The sequence below is a fragment of the Sorex fumeus genome, unplaced genomic scaffold, assembly GCF_029834395.1.
Source record: "Sorex fumeus unplaced genomic scaffold, SorFum_2.1 ptg000047l, whole genome shotgun sequence".
NCBI classification, from domain to species: Eukaryota; Metazoa; Chordata; class Mammalia; order Eulipotyphla; family Soricidae; genus Sorex; species Sorex fumeus.
The window spans coordinates 47,705,272-47,728,494 of NW_026606104.1; the positions used below are offsets into that span (position 1 = coordinate 47,705,272).

Below are 23,223 nucleotides of genomic sequence, written 5' to 3' on the forward strand. Positions count from 1 at the left end.
TAAGATGAGCCTAACCCACTGTACTATCTCTCTTTTAGCTTTAATTTTATGTTTGAGCCAATCCTGACAGTGCTCAGGAGCACTGTTGGATAACACTGGTTTGTCCTTGCTCCTCCCGCAGGGAGCTTAGGTTTATTGAGTTACTCCTATCACAAGTTCCCGAGACACAGCCAACTCCATCAGGCACTAGTAATTCTATATTGCTTTTCTCTTTCCTCTATGTCCTTTACATGGTTTAGCAATGTCCTTTTTTTATACAGACTCAGGAAGACAGCTGATGTTATGCTTTTGTAACATGGGAGTTAACTGACTTCGAATAATGTTTACTCCTGGGCATCCATCATATTTACCTGACTTAAACCTCAATTGTCCTTACTTCTTAATACCCCCAAAAGGAGGGTCCTGGCAAGGGACAAAGATGAATCCAGGGCGAGCAGTAAGCTACCCGGCATTGAAAATGGACAAACTAAGCGTGATAAGACGTATAATAAGGGGCTGGAGCGATAGCACAGCGGGTAGAGCTTTTGACTTGCATGCGGCCTATTTGGGTTTGATTTCCAGCATCCCATATGGTCCCCCGAGCACTGCCAGGAGTAATTCCTGAGTACATGAGCCAGGAGTAACCCCTGTGAATCTCCGGGTGTGACCCAAAAAAGCAAAAAAAAAAAAAAGAAGAAGTATAATAAGTTAAGAGCACAGTCATGGAACAAACTCTGTCAATGACCCCAAAAAAGTAACTGAATAAGAACCCTGCTTGGGTTAGGAAAGACTAACCTGATCTCACCAGTTGCCCCCCACGAGCGGCTCTCCAGCACGACCACAGCCCCAGAAGCACAAGGACTTAATGCAGAACCCAGCATCTTGGAGCAGAAAAGTGAAAGGACTATGCGTTAATCCAGGCCATCATGTCTGCCCGGAGGGGAAAGGGTGTTGCTCCCTTCCGCCCTCCTCCCTCTGGAAAGAAAGATGGCGGCCACATGGGAGCCTTGTGGACAGCAGGTATGAGCCCGGGGTGTGGGGGCGACTAAAACCTCATGGGAAGGGGGGCGTTTCGGTCTGCCCTTCACGCCCTACCGAGGCCACCAGTTGCCCCCCACGAGCGGCTCTCCAGCACAGCCATGGCCCCAGAAGCACAAGGACTTAATGCAGAACCCGGCAGCTTGGAGCAGAAAAGTGAACGGACTATGCGTTAATCCAGGCCATCAAGTCTGCCAGAGGGGAAAGGGTGTTTCGCCATTCGCCCTCTCCTCTCTGGAAAGAAAGATGGCGGCCGCATGGGAGCCTTGTGGACAGCAGGTATGAGCCGGGGGTGTGGGGGCGACTAAAACCTCATGGGAAGGGGGGCGTTTCGGTCCGCCCTTCACGCCCTACCGAGGCCACCAGTTGCCCCCACGAGCAGCTCTCCAGCACGGCCACGACTCCAGAACACAGAAACCAATTTCTTAACTATCTGACTTTCAGTAGAAATACTTCCAGGGTCAATAGGTAAAATAGCAGAAATCCAAAACCAACATTTAATTCTTGAACCCAGCTGCAGAAAGCAAATCACTTCACAATGCTTTTTCAGCATGTCTGATTTTGGGGGGGTAAACTCTAAATAACAGTGGTGAATCTTTTATTGAAACAGTGAATCTAATCAAAGCAGATAAAGTGTTAACTAGAATTCATCTCTCACAGGGACTGGGAGGGGTGGGGGGTGGGGTTTTATTGGGGTTCTTCATGGTAAAAAATAAGTATTGGTAAAGGGAAATGTGTTTGATATTTGCATGACTGAGACCTAAACCTGAAAGTTTTGTAACCTTTTCCACAGTGATTCAATAAATAAATTTTTAAAAAATAAAAATAAAAAAAAATAAAAAAGACTAACCTGATCTGAGGACTGTAGTCCGGTATGTATAGAGAGATGTCCCCAGGAAGAGCCACTCTTTAAGCTTACTTACTGTGTTTATACAAACTGACTAAAAATAAGTGGATTACTAGGTAAGGAAAGGAGAAAGCAATATACCCTTGTTGAAATCCCACCCTTGAGCAGATTTCCTAGAGAGAACCCCGAGATGAGATTTTGTCCCTGAGTTAATCTCCTACAAGAACTTCCCCTGAAGAAGGGGCTTTACATCTGTTTATTGTTATGATAATGTTGAGCCTCACCTATGTGCACCCGCCCTTTATGATTTCTATATAACTATGCTGTAAGAGAGAAGTAGGGGAGAGTAGAAATAGACAGCCCTGTTCCTTCATTCCCCTGTTCCTTCCTTTGTCTGTCACTGCTGGCCAGCCTGGGGAGGCAGTTCTCAGCCACCAAACACATGCATTGTGCACCCACACTTTGTGAACTCACAGGACACCATCCAACTCTGCTAGAGAACTCACGTGATCCTGGGTGGAACTCAGGGCCTCAGGTATGCAATATCTATTCTCTCTCACTTGAACCATAGCAGGTTCGGGGAGGTCTCCCCTGCAGTCCTCATGGACTTAGGAGGCCTTCCGTTCACACTTGGCCTGACGGTATAGCTCTACTCTGTGTGGCTGTTGGTGCTGCAGAGCAGCTGGTGGTGGAGGCCACATAATGCTGGGGATCTAAATCAAGGTCTAATGCACCCAGGCAGGTGATCTGGCCCCAACCAACACCATCTAACAGACACAAGCAAAGCACCTGAATCAAACTACATAAATGATAAAGACAGATATGTCACACATTTACATCATTTGCCTGACCTCTGTGGGTACCGAGTATGTGATTCCTTTTCTCTCTTTTATGACAGAAAATGCCTCCATATCTTCTGATATTCCTCCTCCTCCTCCTCCTCCTCCTCCTCTTCCTCCTCCCCCCTCCTTCTCCTCCTTATTTGGACAAGGGAGGCAGTAAGCGAACTTTGTATTCTCTTTATTTTTTCTTTATTTCTATTTTATTAATGTTTTCTGCTTGCTTTTTGGACCACACCCAGTGGTGCTCTTGACTCTATGCTCAGGGATAATTCCTGGAAGAACTCTGGGGACTACATGTGGTGCCAGGGATTGACTCTGGATCTGCTGCTTTGCAAGGCAAGTGCCTTACCCACTGTACTATCTCTCCAGCCCCTAGTCATTTCCATTTTATAGAGAGGGAAATAGAGGCCCACCATAGGCTAGCAAGGAAGCAGCAGCGCAGAACCGGAAGCGGGGTTTACTCCTTACTCCTTTGCTTTTCCTATAACAACTGCTTCGTCTTAGCTCTTCTATTAGTTTCATAATTCATGACCCAAATGCAGTTCCCAAGTGAGGTATACAAGTGCCAAGTACTTTTTAAACTGTAAGAGGCACAAAAATATACCCTACTGACTGTAGGATCATGAGTAAGTAACTTACACAGCACATTTAAGCACTTGGTAAATAATGCTGTTGCCGGTTGTTATTTTAATAGCCCATCATAGTATTTTTCAGCCTTCCAGTTTTTAATAAAGATCAGTTGATGATTGATCTATCTAGTGCAGAGGTTCTCAAGGGGAGGGTGGGGAAATTTTACACTCTCCTCCCACTCTGTCCTGCCCTAGGGACATTTTTGCAATGCCTGGAACCAATTTCACTTGTCACAGCTGATGGAAGGTCTACTGGCATCTAAAGAATAGTGGCCAAGGACACTGTGAAATACCTTACAATGCACAAAGCTATCTTCCTACAATAAAGAATTATCCAGTTCAAAGGCCAAAGGAATAGCACGAGGAGTAAGGCTCTTGTCTTGTCTACAACCAACCCAGTTAGGTCTCTGGCACCATATATGGCCCTTTGAATCCTGCCAGGGGTGATCCCTGAGCACAGAGCCAGGAACACCCACTGAGTATATATGGGGTGTGGCCCCCAAACCCAAATGGGGTAAAAAAATGGTAAGAATTATCCAGTTCAGGGGGTCAGAGTGATAGTATAGCAAGTAGGGCATTTGCCTTGCACACAGCCAGCCCTGGTTGGCCCTGGTTCCATCCCCCACCCTGCCAGGAGTGATCCTGGAGCATAGAGCCAAGAGTATATTGGATGTGCCCCTCAACCCCCCAGTTAGGCCTCACTGCAACCAAGGCACTGCTCTTGTTTTGGGATTATACCTGACAGTACTCAGTGCTTACTCCAGGTTCTGTGCTCAGGCATCACTCCTGGCAGGCCTGGGGGCAAGGATGTGGGATGGGGAAACACATCAAACCCAGGTCAAAACCAGATCAACTCCAGCTCACTGCTTGGAAGGCCAGAGCCCTACGGCTACGCGGGTGCACTGAGCGTTCCAAACATCTATAAAATTGAAAACGACTTAGTTATTGATCGTGTGACACTGAGCAAGTCACAAACGTCTGGACTTCACTGTATCTAATAAAATGGCGACACAGAACCCTCGCCCTAAGCTGTTGTGTGAAATAACTGATAGGGCCAGGGACTGGGCTGCGGTCCAACACATGCTCTGTATGTGTGGGGCCCTGGGTTCGAGGCCCCGCCACAGACAAAAGGTCTTAGAGCCTGTGGGTAAAGCTGAGCGATTTTGGCCTCAGGCTTGGCAGCCCTGCCCCTTCACGGGGGGGGGGGGGGGGGGGGGGTGTCTGGACGCTGTCTTGCAAGACGTTATCTACACAGTCCTACAGTTTCTTTGTCAGAGTCGCTCCCTCCAAGTCGCCTCCTGAGGCTGGTTCTCCCCTTCCACGGGCCGAGAGACCTTGTGCGAGTCACTTCAAGTTGGCCTCTAATCCCCCAGCACGCAAATGGGTCTGTGACATTTACAGACCTGCTGACTTCCCCCGGGACTAATGGTACGGTCCCGGGGCAGCTTCCCCGACCCTCCCCCCCCGCGCCGCTGCCCTTGGTACAGGCCCAGGGGGCCCCCGGGCCGCCAGGCCGCCCCCAGCCGAGTTCCGGGCAGTCCTCGCGCCATCTGATTGGCTGGAGCGGTGCCCGGGCTGCGCGGCTATAGGTGAGCGCGGGAGGGAGTGGGCGGGGCGTCCCGGAACCCCGCCCCTCCCCCTGGGTCAGACGCTGCAAGGAGTCGCGGGCGAACGGGCGGGCGGACGGACCGACTGACGGGAGGGACGGGCGGCGAGCAAGATGGCGCAGACTCTGGGCACCCGGCGGAAAGTCTGTTACTACTACGACGGTGAGCGCCGCCGTCCTCGCAGCGGGGGCGGGGCGGCGCCGAGGCCGGGAGAGGGAAGGGCTGAGGGGACGGGGCGGCCGGGACTGACTGAGGGCGGAGGCTCTGGGGAAGGAGCTGAGGAGACTGACTGAGGGAGGAGGAGGAGGAGGGCAGGAGGAGGGCTGCGAGGAAAGGGAGGTCGAGGCTGAGGCAGGGACGCGCTCACCGGAGGCGACCCGGGCGGAGTGTTGGTGGGGGAGGTCTGAAGTCTGATGAGAAAAGTTTGAGTGGGACTCCTGGACGGGAGGCAGAGTCTGAGGGGGGAGGCAGAGTCTGACGGAGCAGTGTTGCAAGGATGGCTTTTGCCAGCTAGAACACCTGGGCTTGCTGCCCCCCGCCCCTCTCCCTCCCCCCCCCCCCCCCCCCCCCCCCCCCCCGGCCCTGCCCGGTCCTCATACGCTTCTGCAGGGATCACCGACTAGTGACCACCCCTCCCCCTCCCCCACTAAGCCTTCGAGCCCTGCCTGGGGTTGCTGTGGGGGAGGGGGGGCTGGGGCAGGGGGGAAAGAAATGGGGGCCCTTGGGGTGGGAGGGAGAAGGATGCAACAGTTAGAACAAATCTTGCGGACCGGAAGTCGACCTTCTCCTTTCCAGGTGGGGTCTGGGTGCGGGGGCCATGGGGCTGGCTGGTCGGGGCACTTTGGGGAAGGTAAGTAGATGGAGCAGACAGCGGGGCTCCTGGAGCTGGTGGCAGGAAGGGAAGAGCAGTGCTGGGGGGGCTCAAGGGACCGGTCGCTCAGGCTGCCTGATGTGTCAGGAAAGGAGGTGCCATCGCAGCCAGAAGAGTAGGAAATAGTTAGGGTCAAGTCCGGGGAGCTAGAGGTAGCCCTAAATTTAGAGAGCGGACGGGACAGAAGCTGGGAGAAGGCAGGTCTGTATGTCCAGTATGACAGGGAGCGGGTGGAGCAGAGTGAGCAAAGTGCTGAGGGCTGAGTGACTTTCCTTAGGTAGTTGGGCTTGATGCTGAGGGCAGCGGTGAATCGTATCCTTCTGGAAACAAATAGGATTTATGAATGTGGGGCAAGGTATAGGCCTTGAACCCCAAGTTTGTTTGGGGCCATTTGATGCAAAGTGTTTAGAGACAGCCATGTATGTTTATAAAGAAAAAATTTTTAGTTGAATTTTTTTTTGGGCTGCTCCCCAATTATGCTTGGTACCCTTGGGGGCCATTTCCAGTGATCCTAAGACCAGCATTGTGGGACTGACAGGTGCTGAGGCACGGTGATGTGGTTGTTCAGGCCCGGTGGGTTACTAGGGGCCACCAGGGCAGTGTTGGTGGCACTCAAGACAGGGATCAAACTTGGGGCCTTATGCATGCAAAAAAGGCATGCGCTTCACCTCTTTCAGCTCTCTTCCCTAACCCGCTTTATTTATTTATTTATTTTTTTCCCCTTGAGGGACCACACCCAGCATGTTCAAGGGCTACTCTTGACTCTGAATCACCTTGCTTGGGGACTATCTGCAGTTCTGGGAATTGAACTGGGGTTGGCTGCATGCAAGGCAAGCACCTACCCTCTATACTCTCTCTCTGGCTTCCAACTTTGTTTTTTTTTAAAGAGACATTTGCTGGATTAGAGCAATAGTACAGCGGTGAGGCACTTGACTTGCATGGGTTTGATCCTTGGAACCCCATACAGTTCCTAGCCCCTTCAGAAATGATCACTGAGCAAGGAGCCAGGAGTAAGCCCTGAGCTCCACTGGGTGTGGCCCTAAAAGAAAAACAAACAAAAATACAACAGACATTTGCTGAGATGTCTGGGGAATAGTCAGAGTTTTTCAGTACATGGTTTGCTATTCAGGTCTGTTAAAAGGAGAGGGATGAGGGACCTGAGCCATAGTACAATGGGTAGGGTGTTTGCCTTGCACATGGCTGTCCTGGGTTCCATGCCCGACATCCCATATGGTTCCCTGAGCCCGCCAGGAGTGATCCCTGAGCATCACCCGAGTATGGCTCAAAAACTGAAAAGAAAAAAAAAAAGACCAGTTGAGAAGCGAGTTTATTTTACTGGTCATCACCTATATAGATGGTAATTTTAGTTACACATGAGAATATTATCACCAGAGAAACTGAATAGGGTGAAAAGAGATAAGATCCAGGCTAGAGTTCTAAGACCTTTGACTAAGGGAAGAGCTGGGTTTCCTTCATGTCCTCTGTTACTCTGCTTTGAAATTATAGGTTTACTTGTTTCTGCTTCTTAGTGGAGTAAGAGTAAACTCCTGAGGGACAGGCATTGCTTCTTATCTACTTCCATACGCCATAGACTCACAATGCAACTATGTTGATTAAGTGACTGGAATGTGAGAGGAAATGGCCACAGAGCAAACCATAAAATGTTTGGTTACAGTAGCTAAAAGAGGGAGTGAGTGGCCTAGTGTGGGCAAGAACTGTTTCCTCTTCGGGGACTGGGGTTTTAAAGGTAGATTGCAGCCAACTGAGGGATGAATGGATAGTTGAAAAAGAGACATCAGGTTCAACTCCTTTTGTCGGGGGGGGGGGGGGCCAGACCCAGCTTTCATCTGACTCTGCACTCAGGAATCACTCTTGGTGATGTCTGGGGGACCATATATAGGTTGCTAGGATCAAACCCAGGTGTACTGTGTATGAGTGTCCTACCTGCAATACTGTCTCTCTGACCCCACCAGGCTCAATCCCTTTTTAAAGTATACTTTTGGGTGGATTGGGGGACCATATTTCCTGCAAGGATCAAATTAGGGTCAGCTGCATGCAAAGCAAGTCCCTCAGCCCCTGTGCTATATCTCTCCACCTTGTTTATTTCATTTGGAACATTGTTCAAGAACTCCTCTTCCTCCCCCCCATCTACCCCCACTTTATTTAAATACTAAGATTTACAAAATGTTCTAACACCAATCCCTTCCTCCACCATTGTCCCCATTTTCCCAACCTCCTCCAGGCCTGCCCCCTTAAAAAGGTAAAAGGCCCTCCTCCCGTTGATCGTCAATTTGCTCGAGCGGGTCCAGTAACGTTTCCATTGGAGACTTTATTGTTACTGTGTCTGGCATATCGAATACTCTCGGTAGCTTGCCGGGCTCTCCGAGAGGGGCGGAGGAATCGAACTCGGGTCGGCCATGTTGGCCGCTTGTAAGGCGAACGCCCTACCACTGTGCTATAATTTACTAGTGCTATAATTTACTAGGCCTTCCCGTTGATCGTCGATTTGCTGGAGCGGGCCCAGTAACATCTCCATTGGAGACTTTGTTGTTACTGTGTGGGCTAGAGTGATAGCACAGCGGGTAGGGCGTTCGCCTTACAAGCGGCCAACATGGCCGACTCGAGTTCGATTCCTCCGCCCCTCTCGGAGAGCCCGGCAAGCTCCCGAGAGTATTCGATATGCCAGACACAGTAACAACAAAGTCTCCAATGGAGACGTTACTGGGCCCGCTCGAGAAAATCGACGATCAACGGGAGGGCCCCCTTAGAAAGCATAAAATAATTTTTTATATTGACAAGAGCTTTTAAATTTATATTTCTTTTTGGGCCACATCCAGCCAAAAATATTGGGGGGCAGGAGCCAGGGATCACCTCCAAGAATTAGAATTATGCAGTGACAGAGATCAGCCTGCATTCCTGCATGACTTTTAAGCATCTTCCCAACCTTGAGAACCTTCCCCTCCCCCACCCCAGTTCTGGGAATTGAACCCCAGCCTTACACATCCTAGGCATGTGTTCTATCACTTCACTTGAGCTATCTCTCCAGCCAGCCCCCATTCAGGGAATTTTTTCTCTCGCTCTCTTTTTTTTTTTTTTTTTGTTTTGGGGTCACATCCCGTGGTGCTGAGGTGGTGGTTGTGGCTTTGTGTTCAGGACTGACCCTGGAGCTGCTCAGGGGACTGCCCATCTCTGGTATCAGGGGATGAAAATAGAGCCTGCTGTATGCTGGACAAATGAACTACCTTCTGTATCATCTCCTCCCGTGAAACTTTCTACCAGTTTAGACTCATAGAGAACCCTTTAGATTAACTGCAAAGGCAATATATAAGTGGGAAATCCAGTGTAACTTTATAGCATACTAGATTTGTAAACAGAAGAATTGATTCCTGAATCAGTTAGTTAATTACACTCATTAAAATTAATTTATTAGTGTTGCATTATTACAAAAGTTTCAGGTGTACATCATTAGAATTAAGTATATATTCGAGCTGAGCTCTTTTTTTTTATTTATTTTATTTATTTATGTATTTATTTTTGCTTTTTGGGTCACACCCAGCGATGCTCAGGGGTTACTCCTGGCTTTGCACTCAGGAATTACTCCTGGCGGTGCTCGGGGGACCATATGGGATGCTGGGAATCGAACCCGGGTCGGGTGTGTGCAAACAAAGGCCCTACCCGCTGTGCTATCACTCCAGCCCAATGAGCTCCTTTTCTTTCTCTCTCTCTTTTTTTTTTTTTTAGACCACACTCAGCTGTGCACAGGGCTACGGGGCTTATTCCTGGCTTTGAGTTCAGGAACCACTCTTAGCACAGCTTGGGGACCATGTGGGGTGCTGGGGATCAAACCCAGGTCAGCCACATGCAAGGCAGGTGCCCTACTAGCTGTACTATTGCTCCAGCCCTCACTGAGCTCCTTTCATCTCCTCATTCCTGAGAGCCCTGCTGTGTTCAACTTCAGCTCCCAACTGTTCGGTTCTTGATCATCGTTAAAAATGCTGAGCAGGCGCTTGAATAAACCATAGGACCTGTCTCCAAAATTAATAAAATTAAGCATATGTATATATTCTAGTATATTTACACTAAAAATTGCTGCATGATTTTAAGCACTTAAACTTTTCTTGAACCACTGTGTTGTATAGATTAGATTTGTCTATCCTTGTCTTCTAGGAACACTTGGTCTTGTGGATATGAATAGATTGTAAATAATTTAGATGCAAACAAGATTGGGTAATTATATGCAAATGGAATGCAGAGGAGAAGAACCATTCATTTTGATCAGGAGTATGTTTGGGGTTTGGGCTGGGCATTGTAATCTAGGATCACCAAGGAGGGAAAGACCATTCCAGGTCAAAACAGAAGTTTGAAGAAAGAATACTTGGCATGAAGGTGAATGCCCTATAAGCATGCTGCAAATCCAGTTTTTAGAGCATATGAGTAGGTTGAAGCAGTCATAGATAATAAATAAACTAAGTTCAACCCCCTTGTGGGATCTCCTGCATCTCCATTTGGGATGTGTAATTCCTTTAGTGGGGATACCCTTGACTCCGCTAGAGAAACCCACATCCTACTCTCTTCCTTCTCATTCCCTGAATAAAATTATTTTACTTCAAAATAAAAAAGATAACACTGATAAACATAGTTGTATTCCAATAAACTATTTGCAAAATGTAGGCAGCTGTGGGGGTGCAGAGAAAAGCGGTAAAGTGCTAGCCTTGTATATGGCCAATTCAGGTTTGATTCCTGGCACCACGTATGGTCTCCCTGAACATTGCTAGGGATCATTCCTTAGCACAGAGCCAAGGATACACCCTGAGCATTTCTGGGTATGGCTCCAAAAAATAAACAAAAAGGGTAGGTAGCTAGTTATATTTGCTTCAAGGACTATGATTTGCTTATTTCTACTTAGAGCAGAGATACTATTGCTCCAGTCTCTCAAAAATTTTCTTAACGGCTGGAGAAATAGTACAGCAGGTAGGGCATTTGGCTTGCACACAGCTCATCCTGGTTTCAATTCCCTGCACCCCATATGGTTTCCGGAGCTGGCCAGGAGTGACCCCTGAGCACAGAGCCAGAAGTAAGTCCTGAGCAACACTGGGTATGCCCCCCCCTCAAAAAAGTTTTTGAGGGGCCAGAGTACAGAAGGTAAGAGTTCCCTTGCTTCTGGCTAGTTTGACTGGTTTGATATATCACTGCATATGGTCTCCTGAGCACTAACAGCCGTTACTCCTGAGCCCTGATAAGTATGTCCCAAAAACAGAAGACTTTGCTGGTGGGAGCCCAAGTGGTATAGCATAGGCTTTGCATGCTGGGAGGCCTGGATTCATTCCCAGCCCTGCATATAAATGACCCTCTGAGCACTGCTGTATGTGACCCAGAAAAACAGAAAAAAGAGGTTTGGAGAGATAGAACAGGGATTGATGTGTTTGCCTTTCGTGCTGCAGACCACAGTCAGTACCTTCATGGCATATGACTCCTTGAGCATTGCTAACAGTGACCCCTGAGCACTGCTGGGTTTGACTGACTCAATAAAACAAAACAAAAGTCTTTGAGGGGCCTGGAAATGGCTCTAATAACTGGACTGTCACTGCTCACAAAATAAAAAAGGTCTTGGGATGCATGACTAGTAACACTGCAACACTGTAACACTGTCCTCCCAGTTGTTCATCCATTTGCTCTAGTGAGCCCAGTATAGTATCCATTTTGAAGTTGTTTATTATTATTCTTTATCCTATAGGAAGTAGGGAGCCATTCAAGTTTTTGGAATGGGGATTGATTTTTACCAAGACAATGGATTAAGAAAATAACTGGTGGGGCCTGAGAGATAGTACAGTGGGCAGGGTGCTCGCCTTGCACACAGCCAACATGGATTCAAATATCCCCTGTTCCGTATGGTACCCCGAACCCACCAGGAGTGATCCCTGAGCACAGCCAGGAGTAACTTATGGACATCGCTGAATGTGGCCCCAAAACAAAAAAGAAAACAGTGGCATTGCATAATTTGAATTAAAGTAGAGGGACTAATTATAAATCTATTGCTATAGATTGAGCAAGAGATTATAAGAGTTTGGTTTTCTTATTTATAAAATGGTAATAATACTCCCTGTCCTATTTTACAGGGTTTGAAAGCCAAGTAAGAAAATGAATGTGAATATGCTTATTATGAAAGTGTCATAATATGTAAGGTCAGCTGTGGCTAATGTTAATGCTGGGTAGTGATTACTATTTTTCTGTTTTGGGAAGTGAATGCCTTGGATATACTGTGAGGTGAGTCACCTCATTAGCTGCTGTTCCTAGAAGCTTTGGAATGAAACCCCTCACACTATCTTTTGGGTTTCAGGGCAGAAGACGGGATAGGTTGACATGCTTAAGTGCTTACCTCGTAAGAGTTCCTGGTTGTTTTTCTTCCCCGCTTTTGCCCCCCTTCTGGTTTTAGCTGTTGTAATTACAAAGGGTATCACACACTTGGTCACGGGAGACTGGAGAGCCCAGCGGTGGTCTGTTAAGATTCCACTGAACTCTGCATGTGGATGGTACTGGGGTTCAAACTCTTGCCCTCGCGCCTGCAGTACAACCTCTCGGTCTCTGGACTCCTGCCTAGGCCCCATGCCTTTTTGTTTTATCCTTTATGAGTTATCCTTCCTCAAGGTGGATATGAACCAGACAGTTTCTTGTAAAATTTCTTAGATTCTCCCTGGGAGTGTGTGTCTAACTATGTCACTGAAATTGTTCTCTTTCTTCAGGGGATGTTGGAAATTACTATTATGGACAAGGCCACCCAATGAAGCCTCACCGAATTCGTATGACTCACAATTTGCTTCTTAATTATGGTCTCTACAGAAAAATGGAAATCTATGTGAGTTACTTAGAACCCTACCCTCCCTTAGCCCCCAACTCTGGTTCCCATTATACTATTTCTTAACTCATTTTTACAATGGCTCATTAAGGATACATGTGGAGTGACTGTTCTGTGATGTGCATTTTAAGAGACAGAAATTCTCTCTTTTATTGGGACGTGTGTGGACTGAACTGAAAACCTCATACATGTGCTGTGCCATATATGAATGGTTTCCCCAGCTGATAGAGATTCTTATTAGTTGGTTAGTTTTTCAGGAGGGGCCCCAGCACTACTCAGAGGCCCAGGGGCCACCCGTGGCGTACTCAGTTTGACTCTAGGAGCCTAATTATTGAGTTTTAGGCCCAGTAGTATAGTCCTGGGGGTCACATGAGCCACCCCTTTGGCACGTGGGGGCTAGGTGGTAGCAGGGATCAAACTTGAGGCCTCGTATATGGTAGACAAGCACTCTAGCTAAAGATCTGCTATTTTAAGGAGTTTACTATGGAGGATAGGGTGCTTGCCTTCCATGCGGCTGACCCAGATTTGATCCCCAGTATTCCATATGGTTCCCCAAGCACTGCCAGGAGTGATTCCTTAGTGCAAAGCCAGGAATAATCCCTGAACATTGACAGGTGTCACCCAAATAACAAACAAAAATGTTAAGATGCAGAGGTGTGTAGGAGAAAGGGAGCCTTAGACTGTTTCCTGGAAATAGTATCTGAGCAGGATTTAAAAGATTAAATTAAAGCTGGGAATGAAGCTCACTTGCTTCATTTGTGTGAGAATCTGGGCTAAATTCCTAGCATATACATATGTACATAATGACAGTTATTTGAATACAGTTTAGCCTGAAAATCAGGACATAGATATTCCAGACCAGAAAAGTCTATATGCAAAATGTAGTGGGGTAAGATCATAGAGTGGGATTAGTTGCTTTGTGTGCAAGAATTGTTGTGGTGGGGTGGGAAATGCCTCACCTGTGGGCCATCAAGGCCTGCAGAAGCATATAGTCTGGCCCTGGTACATGACAGGACAGATACGTGTGCTTTTTGTCAGCTGTTTGAGCCTCATGTGCTTGTGGCTCATGTGCTTATGTTGCATGACCTGTGAAGGATGTTACAAATACCCAGATGGCACTTGACAGAAAGAAGTTTCCCCACCCCTGCAGTAGTGTAAAGTTCACAGGTTTGAGTGAGGGGAGCTAAGCTGGAAAGGGCAGCAAGGATTCAAAATGCTGTTTACTCAACAACTCTCATAGTTCAGAAAATCCAGTACCTAACACTTGAAATGATAGAATTGTGTTGATCTAGATACCAAGTGATGTCTAGTACTAGAGAGTGTAGATACTTTTATTTTTGGGCCACATCCCGTGGTTCTAAGCACTTGGGGGTCACTCCTGGCAGGGCTCAGGGGACCATATGTGATGCTGGGGATTGAACCCTTGTCAGCTATGTGCAGGGCAAGCACCCTACCTGCTATACTTATCAGTTCAGCCCCAATACCAACTCCTTGACTTAGTTCCATTTTTGCTCCAGCATCTAGTTGTTTATTTGTTTGGGGACTACACCTGGTAGTGCTTATGGAATCATATAGTGCTGGGGATTGAACCCGGGCCTCCTGCATATAGAGCATGTGCTCCCGCTCTTTGAGCCATCTCCCTGCTCCATCATATAGTTTGTTATTTTTTAGTGAAGCAAGGTAGTTTGTCGCTAAACTTACTTAGAAAAGATGTGAGGAGAGAGACAAAGAGGAAGTACCTGTTCGAGAAAATATTAGGCTTCTCCAGAATGGAAAAAGCAAACAAAGATACATATTAAAGGGAGGACACTGGCTTGAAGAGCAGTCTCCCATTTTGGGATTTTGAGAGGCTGGAGGGCTGCAGAGATAATGCAGGATTCTGCCTTGTATGTGGTGACCCTGATTCAGTACTCGGCAACTTGTATGATACTGAGCACTCCCTGGAATAGCCTCTGAGCACCACTGGGTGTCCTCCAAAAGAAGACAAAAAAGTAAAGGTGATGAACCAGAGAGATAGTATATGGGTAGGGTGTTTGTCTTGCACACAGCTGAGTGGGGTTCAGTCCCTCGCACCCCACATGATCCTCCAAGCACCTCCAGCAGTGATCTCTGAACATAGAGCCAGGAGCAAGCCCTGAGCTCCCCCCCCCCCCAAAAAAAAGAAGGTGTATTATTTTTGCCTCTGTGTGTGTGTGTGTGTGTGTGTGTGTGTGTGTGTGTTTTGCTAGAGATCAAACCCAGAACCTTATGTATTTATGAGATATGTGCTCTGCCACTGAGCTACATCCCTGGTCCCCAAGTGGACAATTTTAAATGAAAGAGAAATAGAAATAGGCATTCATTTGAGAGGTAGGGAGGGTAGTTAGGATTTAGTTGTTCAAATAAAATGAAGAATGGCTAAAGTCCCATGTTGCCTATGGTGAGCACATAAGAGTCTATTATTGGCACAGGGGAAATAGTTCAAAGGGCTGTATACAGTGCATAGCTTTGCATGCAGGAGGCCCAGGTTTGATTCCTGGCACCATATGATTCACTGAGCCAGGAGGGATAGCCCCTGAGCATGCTGGGATGTTGCTCACACAATTTAGAAGATGCTATTAAAAGTCTGTGCCTACAGCTTGTAGGTATTGCTGAGTAACCTAGCAACAGTAGTATCCTTCCTAACTATTCCAGATACAAAGGAGATGAGTCTTCTGTCCCAGATGGCATGCCTTGCCTCTGGAGGCAGCAGAAGCAGCTGAGGAAACAAGGAGAGGAGGTAGATAGGATCAAATGGACCTTGGGCACAGAGAGCTTTTTCAGGTGTGATGGGCACCTGGGAATGGTAAACAGAAAATAGCAGTGATATTCAAGGCCTCCAGAGAGTAGAGCGGCTCAAACAAAGGGAGGATCCTTGGCTGTGACAAAGGAAGTGCCAAGACTTTCTAGAGCTGCTGTGGCACATCTCCCGCTTTCTGCCACTGCAGAAAGTGGCTTTTTGCCACTGCCCTCAGAATACTCATCAGTCAGATCCTACCTCTCTCCTCCATTCTGACAGACTAGGGTTTTTTTTGCTCATTTTCAGGTGTTAACTCAAGTCCTGTTTCCTTTCAGCCAGTGGATTTGGGTAGAGTCATACCCCTGGAACTGGATTAAGCTTCATGAGAACGAGTGAGATAGTAAATGAATTCTCTCTTCAACATGAGAGGGAAAACTATTCAGTCATTTATTTGAACGTTGGGTGGTACCAGGCCAGGGCTGCCTGTTATTTCCTGTTGTTCTTTCAGTCTGCATTTATAGATGGAGAAACAAGCTCAGCGCAGAGAACACATCAGAATCCCAGAGCTATTAATAGATACGTTAAAACTCCAACTTGGGTCCTTATTTCAGAGGCTGTATCTGTCCTGTCTTTTTTTCCTTTCTAAATATTAAAAAAAAAATCTATAGATAGATGATGTCAGAATTCCTGGTTTATTCTCTCTGTCCTTTTGTTCAGGCATCTTTTTAATTTTTTTTTTGTGGGGAGGGAGTGGGTGCAGATTGGTATTGGGGCCACATCCTGTGGTGCTCAGGGCTTACTCCTGGCTCTAAGCTTAGAGATCACTCCTTTTTATTTGTTTGCTTTTTTGTTTGGGATTTTTGAGGAAGTTTTGGGCCATACTCGACATTGCTCAGGTTTACTTCTAGCTCTGCACTCAGGAATTACTCCTGGTGGTACTCAGGGGACAATATGGATTTCTAGGGGTAGAACCTGGGTTGGCTGCATGCAAGGGAAAAACGTCTTTCTCTCTGTACTATCTTTCCAAACCCTTTTTGTTTTGTATTTTTGTTTGGGGGCCATACCTGGTGTTTTCAATTCCTGGCTCTGTGCTCAGGGAATCAGTACTGGTGGGCTCAGGGATCAAGTGCAAGGCAACCACCTTTGCTGCTGTACTACCCCTCTGGCTCCTGCTCAGAGATCCTTTGTGTTATTTCATTCTCATGTTTTACCATGAAATCACATGGTATGGTGCCGCCAGCAGGTAAATCTGTACCTGTGAGGCGAGTGCGTCAGGAGCCTGATGGCATCTTCAGACTTCCAGATACCCCAAAATTGCTGCTGTGCCTTTGGCCAGACCCCAAAAACTTGGGGCAAAGTTTATGAAGAAAGTCAATGGCCAAAAGTTAGGTTTATGGGAGGCACACCCACAAACCACCTCCAGCTCAGCTATATATAGGCATGGCCTCTCTTGTTCCTGATCGAACTGCTTAACGATCATGATCCCAGACTCATAAACAAATCTCAAAACCAAGCGGCTTTTGGCAGAAATGCATCTAGTCCCTGCCGTAGGTTACCGGCGCTCGGCCAACCCAGATGGGAATAGGTTTCGTATCTTGGCCTGTTCCCCCGGCAGCCCAGTGGGCACCATTCTCCAGAGGCCACTGGACAGTCAGGTTTGGGCCTGCAGTGACGAGACACACGGGGCCTCACGGTATGGGGATGGAGCCGGCCCTTTCCTCCCCACCCCAACAAGACACTGAGTCGCCACCCACGAATGGCCTCTCTGGCTCCTGATCAAGCTGCTTAATGGCCATGATCCCAGAGACTCAGGAACAAATCTCGGAACCCAGCAGGTTTTGGAAGAAATCCCTCCAGATTTAATTGTTAAAATTTCGGAATTTCAAAATCACACAGCCTCTACTGCAGCCGTGCGACATCATATATTATTCAGAACCAACAATAGAAAACAAAATGTCTACTGTTGCCTTTTTGGCAGATCTGAATGTTGGGGTAAAATCCCAAATAATAATGGTGGGTCTGGCGTCAAAATATTGAATGTAATCAAAGTAGAGAGAGAGTAATGTGGAAATCATCTGCCCCATAGTTACGGGGAAGGTGTGGGATGGGGGTATACTGGGGTTTTTGGTGGTGGAGAATGGGCACTGGTGAAGGTACGGGTGTTTCATTGTATGACCGAGACTTAAACCTGAAAGCTTTGTTACTGCTTTCATGGTGATTCAATAAATAAAATTACAAAAAATGGAAAAAAAATCACATGTTAATATGAAGTGCAAGTATGTCATGACTTCAAATAAGAGAGTCCAAAAAGAAAGGGAGCCAGACAAAATGTTTTTTTCGCCCCCCATCTCTTTGGGCTGGAGCGATAGCACAGCAGTAGGGCATTTGCCTTGCACGCAGCCAATATGGCCGACCCGAGTTTGATTCCTCCGCCCCTCTCGGAGAGCCCGGCAAGCTACTGAGTATCTCGCCCGCACGGCAGAGCCTGGCAAGCTACCCGTGACGTATTCGATATGCCAAACACAGTAACAACAAGTCTCACAATGGAGACGTTACTGGGCCCGCTCGAGCAAATCGATGAACAGCGGGAGGACCGTGACCGTGATCTCTTTGAGCCATTTGCTATCCTTGGGCCAATCATCAAAGCTCACAAATGGTTTTGATGAATCACTTTTTTGTTGGGGGTTAGCGTATGGGTCTGTATAGAGGCACTCAGGAACTATTCTGTCTCAGTGCTCAAGGGTCACTCCTGGCAGTGCTTGGGGGAGCATATGCAGTTCCAGTGATCCAAACACGTTAACTGTATGGAAGGCATGTACCTTAACCCTTGTACTATCTCTTGGGCCAGATTAATTGTTTCATTTTGTTTTTTTGGGCCACACTCAGTGGTGCTGGGATTCGAACCAGGGTTATGGCTATAGTTGGCCTGGTAAGCAAGTGCCTTAACTTCTATATTATCTCTCTCATCCCAGATTAACCTAATTTTTTTTTTTAAGGGAGTGGTGGGGTTGTGGTATTGGTTTTAGGACCACACAGAGGGGCTCAGAATTTACTCCTGGCTCTGTGCTTCGGAATCACTCCACCGAGATGGGGGAGGGGCTGTGCAGGGAGGCTCTGGGAACCATATGGGGTGCTGGTATTGGTATTCAATATCATACAGGAATTGAACCTGGATTGGCTACAAGCAAGGCAAGAACCTTACCTGCTGTACTATTGATTCAACCCCCAAATAAATTCGTTTTGATCTCCAGTGCTGAGGAATACTTAAGATCTAACCAGATTTAGGTCTCTTACTGAGGGGGGCGGAGGGGAAGGAAGAGTATTACTATTTGCCTATTTGTGAAGAAACCAATAGTTGCTGTCACAAGAAGTAATAAAATTATTATAAATGGCTTAATCCATGTGGTGATAGTGTTAGAGACTCCTAAAGCGAAATCTCACTATTTCCCATTTACCCGTGATTTATTAATATCAAGGTGGTTGAGGCTATACTCAGAGGTCAATCAAGATCCCAAAATAGTATGTTGATGCCAGGAAGATAGCGAAGATAGCTCAGTGGTTCAATCCCCAATACCCCGTGGTCACCTAAATGCTTCCAGGGGCTACCACATAGTTGAGCACAGAGCCTAGAGCCTGGCACTGAACACGGAGCTGGACTTACCCCCAGTACTCTCAGTTGTGGCCCCTAAAACAAAACAAAACAAAAAAACATTGGATAAGATATTTATTTATTTATTTTGTGGGTAGTGGTGGGTCACACCCGGTGGACTTAGCATGTGTGTGCTCCGGGATCATTCCTGGAGGGGCTCAGAGGACCGTATGTGGTGTTGGGGATCAAACCTAGGTTGGCCACATACAAGGCAAATTCTTTACCTGCTCTATCCCTACCATTTAGTTTAAAGAAACATTTTCGCGACGGGAAAAGCTCCTTTATGCCCTGATGTTATCTCTTTTCCCTAGAGTTAAGCTCTGCCCTGAGTTTAGTTCTTTTGTTTTTGATAGTTTCCCTTTTTGAGGGCTAGGCCATGTACTGTGATGCTCAAAGGACTATGTGTTGCTAGGAATCACACCCAGAGCGCCTTCATGTAAAGTATGTGCTCCTGAGCTACCTCTCCAGCCTCTCCAGTATATATACTTTATATATGTTTTACTTTCACATGCATGACTGTTACAGAAATGGGGCCATAGGGTATTTATTATTTGTCCTTTTTGGGTAATGCTCAGGAGTCACCCTTGGCAGTGCTTAGGGGACCATATACAGTGCTGCTGGGGATTGAAAAGGGATTGATAGCATGCAAGGCAAGTACTTACCCTGGTACTGTATCGCCAGTCTGGTATTTATTATTGAACTATTTTTGGCATATTTTTATGAGAAATAGACATGGTGCATGCAGCTGTATTTATTTTAACTGGTACATCTGAAAAACCACTACATTTTTTCCCTTTTATTACTTAAAAGGCATTTGGCTTATTTCAGTTTTTAAAAAGTCCTATTTTTGACCATGACAGACACTCTTGGCTGTGAACATTCTGGAACATGGTTCCTTTTTTTGTTTGTTTGTTTTCTGTTTTTGACCATACCTGGTTGTGGGTAGTGGTCTGGACTTACTTCTGGCTCTTCTCCCACCATATGTAGGATCAAACCTAGATTGACAGTGCACAAGGCAAGTGTCTTACCTCCTATACTGTCTCTTCAGTCTTGTGTTTTCAGTTGGACCTTAGATACATGGAGTGTATGTTAAGTATCAATGGTCCATGCTTGACTCATTTTTCTTTTTCTCTTTCCTTTTTTTTTTTTCTTATTGCGCTGGTAGAGAAAGCTCAAGTAGTAAGGCACTTCCCTAGCATGAGGTCTTGAGTTCAGTCCTCAGCACTTCATGGCTCCCTTTAAGTGCCTCTGTTTAAAAGAATAGAGAGCCAGAGAGATAGTACAGTGGGTAGGGTGCTTGCCTTGAACATTGCCAACCTGGGTTCAATCTCTGGCATCCCATATGGTCCCCTGAGCACTACCGGGGGTAATTCCTCGTCAGGTGAAACCCAAACAAAACAAAACAAGAATAAATAGAGCTGTAGAGATAGTATAGAAGTTAAGGCTCTTTCCTTCAGGCAGCTGACTGCAATTTGATCCCTGATATCAGATGAATCCCCAGAGCACTGCCAGGAGGAACCCTGAGCACACAGCTAGGAATAATCTCCAGAGCTCTGCTGGGTGTGGCCCAGAAACCCAAAGTGAAAACAAAGGTTTAAAAATTTGGGGGCTGTAATAGTACAGCGGGTAGGGCATTTGCCTTGCACACGGGCAACCCAGGTTCGATTCCCAGCATCCCATATGGTCCCCTGAGCACTGCCAGGATTAATTCCTGAGTGCAGAGCTAGGAGTAACCCCTGTGCATCACCGGGTGTGACCCCAAAAGCAAAAAAAAAAAAAGTAAAAATTTGCTTTGCTGTTTATCCACTTAGTAATTTTTTTTTCTTTTTGGATCACACCTAGTGATGCTTAGGGTTACTCCTGGTTCTGCACTCAGGAATTACTTCCTGGCAGTGCTTGGGGGAACCATATGGAATGCTGGGGATTGAATGCAGGTCGGCTGCGTGCAAGGCAAACGCCCTACCCGCTGTACTATCGCTTCAGCCCTCTTACTTAAATATTTTTATGCTGTGGAGCTAGGGAGATAGTACAGCAAGTAGGGTGCTTGCCTTTCACACAGCACCTGAGTTTTATCCCCTGCATCCTGTATGATTCCCCCAATGCCTGCTAGCAATGATTCCTAAGTACAGAGCCAAGAGTAGCCCCAAACTGCAAGGTATTTATTTAACTGGGTATTGATTTACTTTTGGTTTTGGAGTATATAGTAGACTGGTGGCTTGAGCTGGGCTTCCTCAGTGTATGTACTATGGTACATACGCAACCCATTGAACTCTCTCTAGTCCTTATTTATTTTGGGGTTGCTCCCAAGTTGTGCTCACTCCTGGTGATACTCAGTCAACTGGGCCCATACATCAGTACTCAGGTCCTGCTGTGGTGACCACCAGGCCCATACCTGGTGAAATCAGGGGGCTATGTAGTTGCTGGGGATCAAACCCAAGTCTCTCTTGGAACTTTTTTAAAATAATAGATTAGGGGGCTGGAGTGATAGTACAGAGGGTAGAGTGTTTGCCTTGCACGTGGTCAACCCAGGTTTGATCCCCAGCATCCCATATGACTCCACAAGCTCCACCAGGAGTAATTTCCGTGTGCAGAGCCAGGAGTAACCCCAGAGCATCACTGGGTATGACCAATAAATAAATAAATAAATAAATAATAGATTATATACTGGGGTGGGCTGGAGCAATAGCACCGCGGGTAGGGCGTTTGCCTTGCACACAGCCAACATGGCTGACCCAAGTTTGATTCCTCCGCCACTCTTGGAGAGCCCGGCAAGCTACCAAGCGTATCTCGCCCGCACGGCAAAGCCTGGCAAGCTCCCCGTGACATATTCGATATGCCAAACACAGTAACAAGTCTCACAATGCTACTGGGAACGCCCGAGCAAATCGATGAACAACGGGAGGACAGTGACAGCGATATACCGGGGCATACAACAAGTATCAGCAGACTTAATGAATTTTATTTATTTATTTTTGTTTTTGTTTTGGGGCCACACCTGGTGATGCTCTGCCTCTGAAGTTTAAAGATTGAAGGGAAGGATGCAACTTGTTAGGGAAGGGGAATACTAGGGCAATGGTGGAGGGGAAATGTGCCTGCCACAGAGGCAGGCTGGGGGTTGGGAGGGAAATTCTGGACATTGGTGGAAGATAGTGGACACTGGTAAAGCAATTGGTGTTAGAACATTGTATGCCTGTAATTCAGTCACAGATATCTTTTTAGCTTTGTAATTCACAGTGATTAAATTTAAAAATTAATTTAAAAATTAAAATAAAGATTTAAATTATGTCATGCGTTTTTATGATCATGCTGCTTATAAAATTAGAACTTTACCACACAAGAAAATTAGTCGGAGCTGCTGAAATGATAGTACAGTGATTAGGACTCTTGCCTTGCATGTGGCTGCTCACCCAGGTTTGATCTCTGGCATATGCACCGCCAGGAGTAATTCCTGAGCACGGAGCCAGGAGAAACCCCTGAGCATTGCTGGGTGTGACCCAAAACAAAACAAGAAAAGGAAAGGAAATCAGTGGGGCCAGAGAAATGGCACAGAAGGTAAGGTGCTTCGATCCCCAGCATTTCATATGGTCCTTTAGACTATCAGGAGTGATTCCTGAGTGCAGAGTCCGGAATAACCCCTGAGCACTGCCAGGTGGGGCACAGAAAAGTCGGAGGGGGGATCAGAAAAGCCTCAAACATTTAGAGGTTAGATGAAGCAGCTGCTAGCCAACAGGGGAATTAAAGCAGACATTTAAAATAGTACCTGGTGGTTCAGTAGTAGAATGTCTGCCTTTTATGTGTGAGGTTCTGGGTCTGATCCCTGGTTATCCCCCATGTCCCCCAGTGTGATCCCTGGAACCACTGTAAGTGTTAACTCTTAGAGCACCACAACCATGTATTGAAGCACCACGTTCAGGTGTGTGATCCCTGACGAGTAGCGCAGCCAATGTGCTGCCCTGGCACTGCAGCAAGCCTAACACCCCCCCCCCCCCCCAGACACTCAACAGTAAGAACAAAGGGGACCTGAAAGATGGTGCATGAGTCAAATGGGGGAGTCCCTGGATTTGAGCACTGACTCCGTGGTAGAACCCAAGCACCACCAAAAGTTACCCCAAAACCAAAACAACTATAACAAAAGAAGGAAAGGGGAAAA

General features: G+C 46.9%; 1 protein-coding gene across 1 annotated transcript in view; it reads left to right on the forward strand.

Annotated features, from left to right (window-relative positions):
• The first annotated feature begins 4,992 nt into the window (after positions 1 to 4,992).
• HDAC1 (histone deacetylase 1) overlaps positions 4,993 to 23,223 on the forward strand; it is a 35,048-nt gene continuing 16,817 nt past the window's right edge. The window contains exons 1-2 of the mRNA XM_056123442.1: positions 4,993 to 5,104; positions 12,554 to 12,666. Coding sequence (XP_055979417.1) covers positions 5,056 to 5,104; positions 12,554 to 12,666 — 162 coding nt within the window. The 5' untranslated portion in view covers positions 4,993 to 5,055. The remainder of the gene's footprint in view (positions 5,105 to 12,553; positions 12,667 to 23,223) is intronic.